Source organism: Hippopotamus amphibius, chromosome 12 (assembly GCF_030028045.1).
Source record: "Hippopotamus amphibius kiboko isolate mHipAmp2 chromosome 12, mHipAmp2.hap2, whole genome shotgun sequence".
NCBI lineage: Eukaryota > Metazoa > Chordata > Mammalia > Artiodactyla > Hippopotamidae > Hippopotamus > Hippopotamus amphibius.
The window spans coordinates 57367637-57382646 of NC_080197.1; the positions used below are offsets into that span (position 1 = coordinate 57367637).

Below are 15010 nucleotides of genomic sequence, written 5' to 3' on the forward strand. Positions count from 1 at the left end.
AGTCAGACAAAGACAAATCAGTATTTGTATGATATAACTTGTATGTAGAATCTTAAAAATACAACAAACTAGTGAATAAAACAAAAAAGAAGCAGACTTACAGATATAGAGAACAAACTAGTTGTTACCTGTGGGGGGTGGCTATATAGGGATGGAAAAGGGGGAGGCACAAACTATTGGGTGTAAGATAGACACAGGGATGTATTATACAACACAGGGAACATAGCCAATATTTTGTAGTAACTGTAAATGGAAAGTAACCTTTAAAAATTGCATAAATTTTTTTTGGCTGCGCTGCACTGCTTGTGGGATCTTAGTTCCCAGACTAGGGATGGAACCCCTGCCCCCTGCAGTGGAAGCACGGAGTCCTAACCACTGGACTACCAGGGAAGTTCCAGATTTTTTTTTTTTTAATTTAAGGAAAATACACACTGGTCTGTTGAGCAATTTGCTCCACTGCATTTCCTGACTCTGCCTTCCACTTGTGATGCTCTTTTCTCTGAAATGCCTTTTCCTCAATCTCTGCATGAAAGTAGTATCCATCCTTCAAGACCCAACCAAATGTGAGAAGTGAACTGCACTCCACCCCTCCGTTTGTCACTACCCTCCCAACCCTACATCCATCAACCAGGCAAATATCACACAATCTTACAATACCTACCTCACCCATCATCTCCTCTCACCCCCATTGCCACCTCTTTAGCTCACCTGAACCACTTGAACAGCCTTTTAACACTCCATTTGCCCCCCTACTCCAATTCATTCTCCATGGTGCTACTAAACTTGCACATTTCAATTATAGCTATTTTTCATATTGCAAATAATACTCACTATTTCCCCATTACCTACAAAGCTAGGGATAAAAGTGCTCCAGTCTGGCTTTCAAAACTACTGTATCAATTAGACTTCCTTTTTAAATAAGCAGCAGAACCAATTCTGACTACCTTAAGCAGAGAAAGATATGGGCTAGTTCCCATATCTATTGAAGTTCGCATCATTTTCCTTCTTCGTATAATTGTCCTCAAAATTCTTATTCTTAAAGAATGTCTGATTTGACATGTCCCCAACTCCTGTTAATAGGAAGACAGAAACAGGGAACAATAGAAAGACCGAAAGGCCACCTATAACTATGCTCACTGAGAAAAGAAAGTTCTTTCAAAGCAAAATTAGGGTGTTGTTACCAAAAGGAGAAATGAATGGTAGCGAGCAAGTCCAAGAAATGTCCACTACACCTAAACTCAAAATATGGCCCCAATTCAATTGAAGTGAAAACGGAAAGGAATTCTGTGCTTTCTTTTCTGAGATATCAGAGGTCAAAATGGGGGAAATAAGCACCCATGAAAGCTAATGCTTGATAGTCTCAGTGTTCTTGGGGGTGGGGGAGAAAAGAGGCTAGTGGTTTGAAGGAAATGTTTTTAAAAATGCATACAAAGAGGGACTTCCCTGGTGGCACAATGGTTAAGAATCCACCTGCCAGTGTAGGAGACATGGGTTCAAGCCCTGGTCCAGGAAGATCCCACATGCTGCAACTAAGCCCATGCACCACAACTACTGAGCCCACATGCCACAACTACTGAGCTCATGTGCTGCAACTACTGAAGCCTGCTTGCCTAGATCCCATGCTCCGCAACAAAAGAAGCCACTGCAGTGAGAAGCCGGTGCACCACAATGAAGAGTAGTCCCTGCTCGCCACAACTAGAGAAAGCCTGTAAACAGTAACAAAGACCCAACGCAGCCAAAAATAAATAAATTAAATAAACAATAAAATAAATCTAAAAAAAAAATACATGCAAAGATTCAAGATGTCACTGTGAGTCATGAGGATAAAGATAAATTGTTTTCATTTTTTTCCTATCTGTTATCAACCAATTTCCACATAAACCAACAATGTCCTTTACAAAACACCCTATAGCGTTTTTTTAAAAATTGGTTAACCACTGTAATACAAGAACAGCCAGAATTTTATTGGGAAGAAAGTCAGTAGGGTAACAGTATCTTTAGGAGGGTAACAAGTCTTCCACTTCCAAATTCAAGAAAGGTTCAATCATCTCCCGCAGTTCCCACATCCTGCGGCGCCCAAGCATTGTAGGGAGCATCTTTTCAAAGATAAATGTAGCATCAAAAAAGAGTATGTAACATGAAAGTCCAGTGAAGGTGAGGACGTAAAACACGATGAAAATCCTCAGTGCACGTTTCCTAGAAGGAAAAAAAAAATCTGTGTTAAGCACATTCTGAAGGTTGTAGAGAACAAAACCCGTGGGGAGAGGGAAGGGAGAGGGGCAAGATAGGGATAGAGATTAAGAGACACAAAATATTATGTATAAAATGAGTAAGCAACAAGGATATATTATATAGTATAGGGAAATATAGCTGTTATTTTGTAATAAATTTAAATGCAGTATAATCTATAAAAATATTGCATCACTATGTTGTACACCTGAAACTAATATATTATAAATCAGCTATACAGCAATCAATCGATAGATAAGTACATAAACAAACAAATAAAAGAACATTCTGAAGAAAACCACACTGATGTGACTCCTGGTTCCTCCACCCATGTAGCTCTATCACTTCAAGTAAGTAACTGAACTTCTCTTGACCTCTGTTGACATTTGCAAAAGAAGGAAATTGGAGTAGATGGACCTAAGGCCATCCTAGGGCCGGCATTGGAATTCTAAGATTCTATAGCCGTGAAACAATGAAATGATACTCTGGGGCGCTTTCCTTTGAAATGCTCTTCTCCCGCTCTAGTAGTTACTGCCATCTCTACCTCACTTGTAAGGTACAGGATGCCTATCTGGGGGGAAATAAAGGCACAGGCAGTTAGATTTTCCTAGGGTACAAAATACAATGTGACAAGTGGAATTCAGCTCTCTCCCACTATCACCAGTTTCATCCCAGCACCAGACATGCCCTTTTGTATTTTCTTTATTTGCTTCGAAGTCCTTGCATTATTATTTTCTAATCACAAATACAATACATGATTAGGGTAGAAGATCTGGAAAATCCAGAGGAACACAAAGAACAAAAGAAATGTCACAGATAATCCAGTTACCCGGAGATAATTACCTTTTATAATGCATTTCAGAAGAGAAAGTCTAGAGCACAGTTAAAGCTAGCTATGGATCTGTTTGGTGACCCAATTCAGTGGATTCCATAAGCCTGAGCCAAGTTTCTTGGCATTATTGCCACTGACTATCTCTTGGCAGTTACACAAATAATTCTTCTACTTCACACATTTATTAAAGAACCAATGTGCTTAGAATACTCTATTAGGAAGAGGCTTTGAGGGCTGCTAAGGTGAAGCAGAGATGTCCTGTCCTCAGGGAGCACTACATGTGCATTTGTTCTTTCTTTCGAAAAGAAAAATGACTCACTACCAAAACATATCTAGTAAATAAACACTATCTTCCTAAATTCCAAAATTAATCACCTTTGGAAATACTAAGCTGGAACATTTTCAAAGAAACACATTTTAACATTAATTTTTTTTAAAAATATTTATTTATTTATTTATTTATTTATTTATTTATTTATTTATTTATTTAACTGTGCTGGGTCTTAGTTACAGCATGCAGGATCTTTAGTTGCAGCATGCTAACTCTTAGTTGCAGCACGTAGGATCTCTTTCCCTGACCAGGGATCAAACCCGGGCCCCCTGCACTGGAAGCGGGAAGTCAGCAACTGCACCACCAGGGAAATCCCAACATTAATTTTTTTAAGAGAAAAATAGTTTTTTTCTAAATTATGGATAACTTGGAAAACAGAGAAATGGAAAAACTATAATCCCATCACATTAATATAATCAGCTAAGTTTTTTTTCTTTCTTACCTCTCTTCCTTTCATTTATTCATTCTTTCTATTTTAATTTTTTGTTTTTTTCTTTTATTTTGTTTGTTTTTCTTTGGTTTGTTTTTCTTTTGGTTTAGAATGTTTCCTTCTAGTTTTTCCTTTCCTTCAGTGAACACTCCATGTATGGATAGATTCATGTTAATTTTTTGATACTGCTGAATCACTTGATTTTTATTTACAAGTCTATATGATATAACTTAAAGTTAAAATTTTTTTCTATTATGAAGCAAATAAAAAACATGTATGATATTTATTTTAAAAGACTTAGACATTTTTCTTTGGAAAATATCATTGCTACTAAATCAAAATAAGCTTTTTCATGATATCACCTGTATAGAACAAAAAGTTAGTGTCATTAATAGTTTTACTCATTTTGAATTTATCTCCTGTAAAGAATAAAAACATTGTTTTGACTTTTGAATACTATTTATTTATTTTTCAAAACTTGCCATGCATAACAACATTGTAAATCAACTACACTTCAATAAAAAAAATTGCCATGCATAAAATCTTTTATTTTTTCCAAAATGTTCACATTATTTGTCATCAATAAATAGGGGAAGACTATAAAGGAACTGAGGGATTAGGGATAATACCAGGAAGAGGCCACCCTCTGAAGCTAAGAACAGCAAAATAGATACAGAATGATCGACTTAGTCTGCAAGCTAAACCTCCTCAAAAAGGATAATGTATGGGGCTTCCTTGGTTGCACAATGGTTAAAAATCTGCCTGCCAACACAGGGGACACGGGTTAGATCCCTGGTCTGGGAAGATCCCCCAAGCCGTGGAGCAACTACACCCATGCACCACAACTACTAAGACTGCACTCTAGAGCCCTCGAGCCACAACTATGGAGCCCGAGTGCCACAACTACTGAAGCCTACGTGCCTAGAGCCCTGTGCTCTGCAATAAGAGAAGTCACCTCAATAAGAAGCCTGCGCACTACCGTGAAAAATAGCCCAAGCTCTCCGAAACTAGAGAAAGTCTGCACGCAGCAAAGAAGACCCAATGCAGCCAATAAATAAAAAATAAAGTGAATAAATTTTTTTTTTTAAAAAAGATAATGTATAAACACGCTTAAATGGAAAGAGAAATAGTTCCACTTCTCTGACAAGAGATTGGTCATAGTCTTAGGCAGTCTTAACTAGGATGCCGATGTGATGAAAGATGGCCAACTCAAGTGAATTATCTGCCCGGATAACACAATTAAGTGATCATTGAAAGGCATTCATTTATCTACTTAATTGTCTCTTTGTTTTTGAGATATAATTCACATGCCATAAAATTTACCCTTTAAAGTGTACAATTCAGTGGCTTTTAGTTTATTCACAAGGTTGTACAACCATCACCACTATCTAATTCCAGGAAATTTTCACAGAAATTCCCCAAAAGAAGAGTCAGTCTCTATTTCCCACTATCCCCAGGCTTGGCAACCACTAATCTATTTTTCATCTACCTAGATTTTCCTATTTTGACTACTTCCTATGACTAGAGTCATATAACATGTGGCTTTTGGGGTCTGACTTCTTTCATTTAGCATAATGTTTTCAAGGTTCTTTCATGTTGTAGCATGTATAGGTAACTTCATTCTTTTTTGTGGCTGAATAATACTCCATTGTGTGGATATACCACATTTTGTTCACCTATTTAATCAGTTGATGAATATTGATTCTACTCTTTAGCTACTATCAATATTCATATACAGGTTTTTATGTGGATATGCCTTTTCAATTCTTTGGATGCATACTTAGGAGTGGGTCATATAGTAGCTTAACATTTTCAGGAACTGCCAAATGGTATTCCAAAGTGGCTGCACCATTTTACAATCCCACTAGCAATGTCTGAGGATTCTAATTTCTCCACATCCTCTCCAATGCTTATCACTGTCTGTCTTTTTTTTTTTAATAAATAAATAATTTTTTTATTTTTGGCTGTGTTGGGTCTTCACTGCAGTGTGCAGGCTTCCTCTAGTTGCCGCTAGTGGGGGCTACTCTTGGTTGCGGTGCACAGGGGTCTCATTGCAGTGGCTTCTCTTATTGAGGAGCACAGGATCTAGGGCTCCAGTAGTTGTGGCTCGAGGGCTCTAGAGTGTAGGCTCAGTAGTTGTGGTGCATGGGCTTAGTTGCTCTGCAGCATGTGGGATCTTCCTGGACCAGGGCTCAAACCTATGTCCCTTGGATTAGCAGGTAGATTCTTAACCACTGAGCCACCTGGGAAGTCCCTGTCTGTCTTTTTAACTATAGTTATCTTAGTGGTGTAAAGTTATACGTCATGATTTTTTTTTTTTTTTTTTTTTTTGCCGAACTACTCAGCTTGCAGGATCATAGTTTCTTCACCAAAGGTCGAACCTGGGCCCAGGCAGTGAAAGAACCAAGTCCTAACCACTGGACAGCCAGGGAACTCCCAATATGTCATGGTTTTGATCTGCATTTCCCCAATGACCAATAATGTTTTCATTGTGCTTTTTTTTTTAAATTTTATTTATTTATTATTTTTTGGAGGGTACACCAAGTTCAATCATCTGTTTTTATACAGATATCCCCCTATTCCCTCCCTCATTGTGCTTTTTCACTGAAAATCTTTTCATGTGCTTTTTGGCCACTTCTGTATCTTTTGTGAAGAAATGTCTACTCAAGTTTTAGCTCATATTAAAAATAAGGCTGTTTGTGTTTTTGTTGTTGAGTTTTCAGAGTTCTTTATCTGGTCTGGATACTAAATTCTTAATTTCCAGAATTCTGAAAAAGTTGATTCTGACAATTTTTTCCAGCTCTCTCATTGATTTTATGGAGGAGGAAATTTTCTATGGTCTGTTCCACCATTGACATCACTCTTCACGTATTAATTTCATTAATAAATAAATTAATTAAATATGTGTTGACCGTGATGAACACATTTTATATTTCATATCCCAAAATGACCAAGATGCCTGCCTTCAAGTAGCCCAGGGAGTATTACGAGAAGACAGATTGGAGGTAATTTAATTGCAATAATATGCTGTGGGCACTATGTCAGGATTACCTGTCAGGTACAGTGTGTACACTCGAAAGAGAGAGCTGAAGACTCTGCTTGGGTTAGTGGTTGGGGATAAAGAATCAAAAAAGCTTTCGTAAGTAAAGAGATAAAATGGTTTTTATACTGTTTCCATTACTTTTTATAAAATCAAGTTAACTCAGTATTTGTGTACTTATGTGTTTGTGTGAAAATATAGCCAGATTCTACTTACCTTTCACATCTTCTCTAACAAAAGAATAAAGCAAAATAAAATGCTAAAAAAAAAATAATAAGCTTTCTCAGAGGAGAGCACTACTCAGGGCATATATGATGGTGTGGGATCCCCAGAAAGAGATCCAAAGAGTCAGAACTTGACAGTGTGTACGGCTTCAATATCATACAAGGGAGAGGCATCCTGTCCAGTAAACAAAGGCTTTCAAATTTGCTTCGCAGGTATGTTCCTTTAGTGGAGGTGGCTGCATCATAGCTTGCAGACAACATCCTTTAAGATCTATGTATATATACTTATCTAAAACCATAAGAAAGAAATATCTATATCTATGTATGTAATGCAATAGGTATATGTCTTGGGAATCCCCTCGCAGTCCAGTAGTTAGGACTTGGTGCTTTCACTGCCAGGGCCCAGGTTCAATCCCTGGTCGGGGAACTAAGGTCCTGCAAGCCAAGCTGCTTGGAAAATAAATAAATAAATAAATATATTGATTGAGAATTTAAAAAATAAGAAGAAAAATACTATGACTTAATAAACAATTTAAAAAATAATAAATAGTTTATTTAAAAAACATAAAACAAATTCTTAGCCCTTGAGGAAATTCAATCCTACTATATAGCCCATTCATTTTGGGGACTTTGTCAGCCCCCAGAGGTCCCTGTCCCTAACTTACCACATTGTAACGCGGGGAGGAGAGTTCTGCACCAAGGGGGTTGGTGAAGCCTGAGGAAGCAGGGGCTCCATTTCTCCCACGCCCATTTCCTCAGGACTCTGAGAGTCTGTTTTCCCTTCTTGCATTTGGTACATCCCCAACTTTGTATTCAGTAGAGTCATGTCCTTGCAAAAGTTCTGGGGAAAAAAGAGCAATCATTAAAATCAAAATGATTCCAGATGTCTGTCCTTCTCATTGGAGATGTTGCAGAGTGCCTTTCCTCCAGAACACTTCAGGGACCCACACTGCAATCACATATGAGTCATGTGAAGAGATCACTGGCAGGTGTGTACTCACCTAAGAAACTGACACATTCACAGATTGAGGTAGCACCATGGTAGAAAATTAAATGAAACCCACCTGCTAATTTTTAAACTACTGGCTTATTCATATAGAAAGATAATTATCCTTTTATTGAATTCATCTATTCAATTTGTTCATCTATGCAAAACATATTTATTGACTAACACCTATCAGGCACTATTCTAGGATAACAAAATAGGTAAGAAATGGCCATTCTATTGTGCGTATGTTTTTTAACAAAATGGACAAAGAATTACATGTGCATCTATAGGGCTTGGGTGACAAGCAATAAACTAAACACATGTATACATTAGGTATTGTAGACTAAAATACAGGCTAAAGAGAAAGTAAATAATGTGATGACACAGTAGCTGAGGTTTGGTGGTTGGATATATACTCTATCTAGATAGGTGGGATGACTAGGCACCTCTGAACAGGTGACAGGTTGATTCATTCATTTCATTCAGCCATTCACATTTACCTCAATGCATAAAATCTTGCGGGAGGAGTTCAGAGATGGAGTCACTGTTTTGGCTAGTGGAGATTAGGGGAGGTCTGGGGGATGAGAGGACATCTGAGCTGAGCCTTGAATAGATAACATGTAGACACGAAGGATAAGCCCCTGATGGAGGAGCTGTAGAAGCAGCCCCGGGGTGTGAGAGCTGAGAAGTATACCACACCTGTGAGATGTTCTGTCGGCCCAAAGCAGAAGGTCAGGAGGGGAGAAGAGGTGAAAAGGCTAGAAAGAGAACAGTCTGTGGTACGCACTCAACTTCTAGGGCAAGAATTACCTCTGTATGTAGATTTAAATAATTTTATTTTATCATTACTCGAACTTGTGAAATCTTACCTCTATTCTTGCAACGAGTTTTTCCTTTAATTCATGAGCTTCATTACAAGCATCTTCCTGAAAAGAAATCCACAATTTTGGCTAAAATAGAAGTTATATTTTCTGATTTATACAATAAAACCTTACTCATCCTGATACCACTTAGTTGTAAAGAGGCTTCATTGAAACTTACTTTTATTCAGTAAGATCCTTCCTCTTGGAACAACTTCATAGTACAATCATGAAATATTGCAGGAGGTATCACCAAAAGATTAATAAAGTATTTTCAATCTTTAAAAATATAAATTTACACAATAGCAGCTTATTATAAATCATCTTTTTCTCTATCCATTGCTCTCTCCTTGCTCCTTAAACTTCTACCAGGACATTAGTTGGAGAAACATGGTATGTGTCTGAAAATTTGAAAACTGTATTTCTTCTAAATATTTTTAATTTATAACATATAAATGTAAGTCATTATTTAGTTTGAATATTCGGGCCTTGTGGTTTAGCAAAAGAGCTGTCCACAAAAAGTGTCTGGTTCCTCTTTTCTTCCCATGTTTCCTCTAGGTTGTGAAGTAGAGAGAACAGATGGTTTGGGTTGGTTTCTATCAGTAAGATCAAGACATGGGCTGAGAGCAAACCATCCTCTTCTAAGATGTGAATTCCAATTGCACATATGTCCAGAGTAAGTAATGCTTTGAAAGGTTTTTAATTAATCATTCCATAACAGACTTGTAGGATATATCGAAAAGCAGAGCCACAGCAGAAAAAAAAATAGTGTTCTGGGATTCAAGGAAGACGGGTTCTGGAGGTGCCATTTCTAGAAATTGATTCATAAAGAAGTACTTGCAAAAGCAAGAAAAGATATGAATTTTTGAGGCATAGTTTGTAATGGTAAACATTGATTATAAGGCCCCAAATATCTAACAAAATAAATTTAATAAACCCCCAAATCAAGTCCTGTATCACATAAACAGTAAAAAACTAAAATGACATCTAGTGGCATAGAAAGTTGTCAAAGAAAAAAATGCTACATGAAACAGGCAAGTTGCAAAACAATACGTATATATTATAATCTCATTAAAATAATAACAATATGTTAATATATGTATAGAATAATTTAGAAGAATGTAAATATATTAAAATGTCAATGATTATTTTTGAGGGAGTGGGATTATTTTTCTTTTTTATATGAAGTAGTTCTATAATGGTTTAATTATTAAAATAACCATGCATTACTTTAGAAGAAAAAAAATATTTTAATGGAAGAGCAAGCACAAAACTGGTTCTTCTTATGTGGAAATATGGACAAGTCACTTCATGTTTTCGAGTTACGCTTTTCTCTTCTGAAAATAAGGGCATAGACTAAATAACAGTTTCCTTCTAGATCTGAAATTCTGAGTCTCTTTCATTGAATTCTGGATTCCATTCACTAAAATTTGAGATTTCTTTGAAGAACTAGTTTTTCTTACTTAGTTATAAAGACATTTTATCATTACCTGGACACATTTGTTATCCATTTCTCCTAATTGCTTTTTAATTTCCATGATCTTCTCCTTTAAAACAAAAGAATATAGAAAAAGTTTGTAATAAATGTTGTGCGGAACTGAAACAGAACAAACGACAGTACTTAGAAAAATGCTCATTCATGATCAAATAGTTTGAGATTTAATAGAAGCTGGTTTTTTTGCATCCTGTTCCTGGCACTGATCTCCAAAACCAATATTAAATCAAACCAACAAGACATCATTGGCCACATCCCATGTAAGTGGCCACTGAGCTAGGTACTGTGCTTGTTGGATACCAGTAATGAGTGTTCACTTTCAGACTGCTTATGGAGGATATATAATCTACACTCTTTTTTTTCATCACCAGCCCCTGAGTTGTGTAATTTAATTATTTAGAAAGGAGCTGTGAGATAATAATCACGTTTTACATGGTGCCCTAGTTCATTTATATAGTAAATATCTGTATACAGTACATATCAAAGACAATTGTAGCAAAAGTAACTGAGAGAGGAGTCAGTCTGAGAATGAAAGTTATTTTCATACGGACGTTTCAGAAAGCTTCGTGGACTTAGCGCTCAATATCAGGCCACACCCAAAGGCCACTTCAAAGTCCTTTCCTCAGCTTAAAGTTCTCTTAAATTTGTTTCTGATGCATGAATGTGTGTGTGTGTGTGTGTGTGTGTGTGTGTGTGTATTTAAATACTTTCACCAGTTTTCCCCTCCTCCCCCTTTCATGCCATCTGAGTCATTCCATTTACTCATGCGGAATAAATGAGCCAACACATGTGATATTATTTTAACCTTATTAACTTCTTTCATTTTCCCACACATTGCTTGCCATTCTTATATTTATTTCTAACAATCTTCACTTTTCCCTCCACCAGAGTAAACCTAGAGCCATTCTTACTGACTTTGCTTCTGTAACAATTATATTTAAAGTTCCTTACTTATTATATTACTGTATTGGTTTTTACACAGACTATCCCATCAGCTTTGATTCTTAGGACAGAAATTGTGTCAATTTTTTTAAAGTCAAGTTTATTGAGGTATAATTTACATAGAGTAAAACTCACCTTTTAAAACTGCACAGTGCTACGAATTTTGACGTGCATACGGTCACTGGCATGTAATCACCGCTACAGCAAGATATGGAATATTTCCATCACACCCCAAATTTCCTTGTGTCCCTTTGTCAATCCCCTCCTCCCTTTCCCTACTGCACTCCAGTGACTGCTAATCTATTTTTCTTTCCTATGGTTTTGCCCTTTCCAGAATGGGCAATGCCCTTTACAGAAATGGAATCATGAAGTATGTAATCTTCCGAGTCTGGCTTGTTTCACTTAACACAATGCATTTGAGATTCATTTATCTTGTTGGATGATTAAGAAGTCTGTTCCTTTTTATCCCTGAGTAGCATTCCATCATGTGGCACGTACCACAGTTTATCCACTCATCAGTTGATGGGTATTTGGGCTGTTTCTAGTTTTCAAGTCTTTACCCTTTTTTTGGAGTGTATACAAAGCTGTCTATTTCCAGGATAGAGAAACTCCATACGTATTTTTTTTCCATACATATTTTTGATGCCTTTCCTTTTCATACATTTTTTTTGCATTTGCAAAATATGTCTATTTTTATTTAGTTATTTATTTAAATTTTTATTTTATATTGGAGTATCGTTGATTTACAACATGCTAGTTTCATGTTTACAGCAAAATGATTCGGTTATGCATATACACATATCCATTCTTTTTCAGATTCGTTTCCCTTTTCATATTATCCCAAGCCCTTGTTGGTTTGTTTCTTAACCTTACTCTCTTTTGTCTCTGTGTTCTTCTGTCTTTCTCCTTCATTCTTTTTATATCCATCCCTCCCTATCCCTTCCTCCGGTTAAAATCTACATTCCTGCAATACAGCTGACTTTTGGAGGGAATTTTTTAAGGCAGAATATTTCTTGGCTTTTGTCCTCTTTCCTTTCTTCATAGTTTACAATTTCCAAAGCCCTTGATAGTGAAAAAACTCTTGACTTTTCAACCAGCACAAAATGAGGTTGCTACCTCAAAATGTTACACTAAATCATAGTTAAAAGTAATTTTTTTCCTCAATGATAAATCTGTGCTTATCTGTAGATGGCTTTTAATGTGTGGGGGGGTCTAAATAAGTATTATCTTACTATAATAAAAGATGCATTTTTCTCCTTTACTTCTTTCAAAATCCACTTAAATTTGGCTTGAACTAAAGCAGAGGCTGGCAACTTCAGTAAAAAGAGATAGTTAGACACAGATTTTTCCCATTTTTAGAGACTTTTCTTTGAATGCCTGAAATTCATTAGAAAAAGGAAACCACCAGCCAGGGCTCTGAAGTCTAATTCTTATCCAAAGTTGGTCACTACTTTTCTAACATTTTGTGACTCTTTTAAAAAGAGAAAATTAAAACTTTCTCAGAGAAGAGTCTCTAAGAAATGCAAGGAGACAAAACAACGGGAAAACTTTGGAGACTGTGAAAACCAACACAAGAGTCTTCGTGAAGGCATTAAAGACAAACACACATATATCTCTTACATTCTAAGGATGCAGTTCTTCACAAACATGTATTTCCTGCATGTTTTCCCTGTACTGTTAGGTACTGGGATACAAATATTAAGAGAAGTTTTCCCTTAAGGAACTCATCATGATCTTCAATGGCATCGAGATATAAACCTGCCAAATTTGAGTTTCTAGGTAGAGCAGAAAAAGCTAGCTTTCTTGTGTTGTTAGAGAATAGAAGTGGTGATACCCAGGCAAAATGTGCTCAGAACTGACCACCAGAGAGCTCTCTTCTTTGTGACAGAAGATGAGTTTTACCTCTTGTTATGACCTGTTAAACAACAGATGGAGTGGGAAGAGGAGGTGGCAGAGTCCCCATAACCTCCCAATTTGTTTTTTCAAGCCTCCAGCTTACCTCAATGTTTGCTCCCTGATCAGAGTCAAGGTCCTGGTGTGACTCCAGCTTTTCAATTTGGCCCTCCAGGGACCTCACCTCACTTAATAAGCTGCAAACAGACCAAGAGATGAACTAAGTCCTTTAGCTTAAGAAAAATCCCCAATGGACAATCTTTTTTGATCCTGAAAGATCATTTTTGACCTTTCAAATGTGAAATCCTATTCCTATATAAGAGGACTCGGGTAGTAATTGTGTTGGAACAGGAAGTCATAAATGCAATTCAAGAAAGTAAAAAACATTCTAAGTAATCTAGATAATAGTAGAGAAGTATAGTCCTAACTGGATATAGGAGCAGAAATGTAAAAGGACTAAATGGAAGCTCAGTTAAATTTCTAGAAAAAGAAACACAGAAAATCTTTGGGACCTAGGAGTAGGTAAAGAGTTCTTAGCCTTTTTTTTTTTTAAGATTTTATTTATTTATTTATTTATTTATTTTTGGCTGCATTGGATCTTTGTTGCTGCGCACGGGCTTTCTCTAGTTGCGGCGAGTGGGAGCTACTCTTCGTTGTGGTGCACGGGTTTCTCATTATAGTGGCTTCTCTTGTTGCGGAGCACGGGCTCTAGGCACTCGGGCTTCATTAGCTGTGGCTTGTGGGCTCAGTAGTTGTGGCTCACGGGCTTAGTTGCTCTGCAGCATGTGGGATCTTTCTGGACCAGGGCTTGAACCTATGTCCCCTGCATTGGCAGGCGGGTTCTTAACCACTGCGCCACCAGGGAAGCCCAAGTTCTTTGTCTTGACACCAAGGGTGCTACCCATATTATCATTAAATAAATGAAATAAGAGGGAACATTGATAAACTGGACCTCATCAAAATTTAAAACTTTTGCTTGGCCAAAGGTTCTCTTAAATAGGTTTACATGTCACAAACCCAGCAAAGATTTTATATCTAGAATACATGAAAATCTCTTAAAACTCAACATTAAGAAAAAAATCTTGCAATTAGAAAATGAACAAAGACATCACAGACTTTTCACCAAGGAGATAAACAGTTGGCAAATACACACATGAAAGGATGTCCAACATTATTCGTTATAAGATTAATGCAAATTTAAACTATGAGGTATCACTATAAACTTACCAGAATGGCTAAGGTGAAAAATAGCGATAACACTAAATGTTAGTAAGGATGTGGAAAAATTGGATCACTCATACATTGGTGGTGGGAACGTAAAATGGTATAGCCACTCTGAAAACTAATTTGGCAGTTCCTGTCAAAACTAAAAACAAACTTGCTATATGGCAGAGAAATTTCACTCAGGTGATTATCCCAAAGAAATGAAGATTTGTTTTCACACAGGAAGCTGTACGTGAATGTTCAAAGTAGGTATATTCATGATAGCCAAAAACTAGAATGAATATATGCGTGAAGCATATCATGGAATACTACTTAGCGATGGAAGGGAAGGAACTATTGATACACGCAACCATCTGGATGAACTGCAGGGAAATCATGCTGAGTGCAAAAAAAGATCTCAAAAAGATACATAACTGCATGATTTGATTTATGTAACATTCATGAGGTAACATAATTATAAACACGTAGAACAGATTTGTCTTGCTGAGGTTAGGGATGGGTGGGAGAGAATGAATGTGACTG

General features: G+C 36.8%; 1 protein-coding gene across 1 annotated transcript in view; it reads right to left on the minus strand.

Annotated features, from left to right (window-relative positions):
• Positions 1-1997: 1997 nt before the first annotated feature.
• Positions 1998-15010, minus strand: part of SMCO2 (single-pass membrane protein with coiled-coil domains 2) — a 31756-nt gene continuing 18743 nt past the window's right edge. Inside the window, exons 5-8 of the mRNA XM_057700762.1 lie at positions 13367-13461; positions 8944-8996; positions 7752-7927; positions 1998-2196 (exon numbers count right to left, since the gene is read on the minus strand). Of these exons, the coding sequence (XP_057556745.1) occupies positions 1998-2196; positions 7752-7927; positions 8944-8996; positions 13367-13461 (523 nt within the window). The remainder of the gene's footprint in view (positions 2197-7751; positions 7928-8943; positions 8997-13366; positions 13462-15010) is intronic.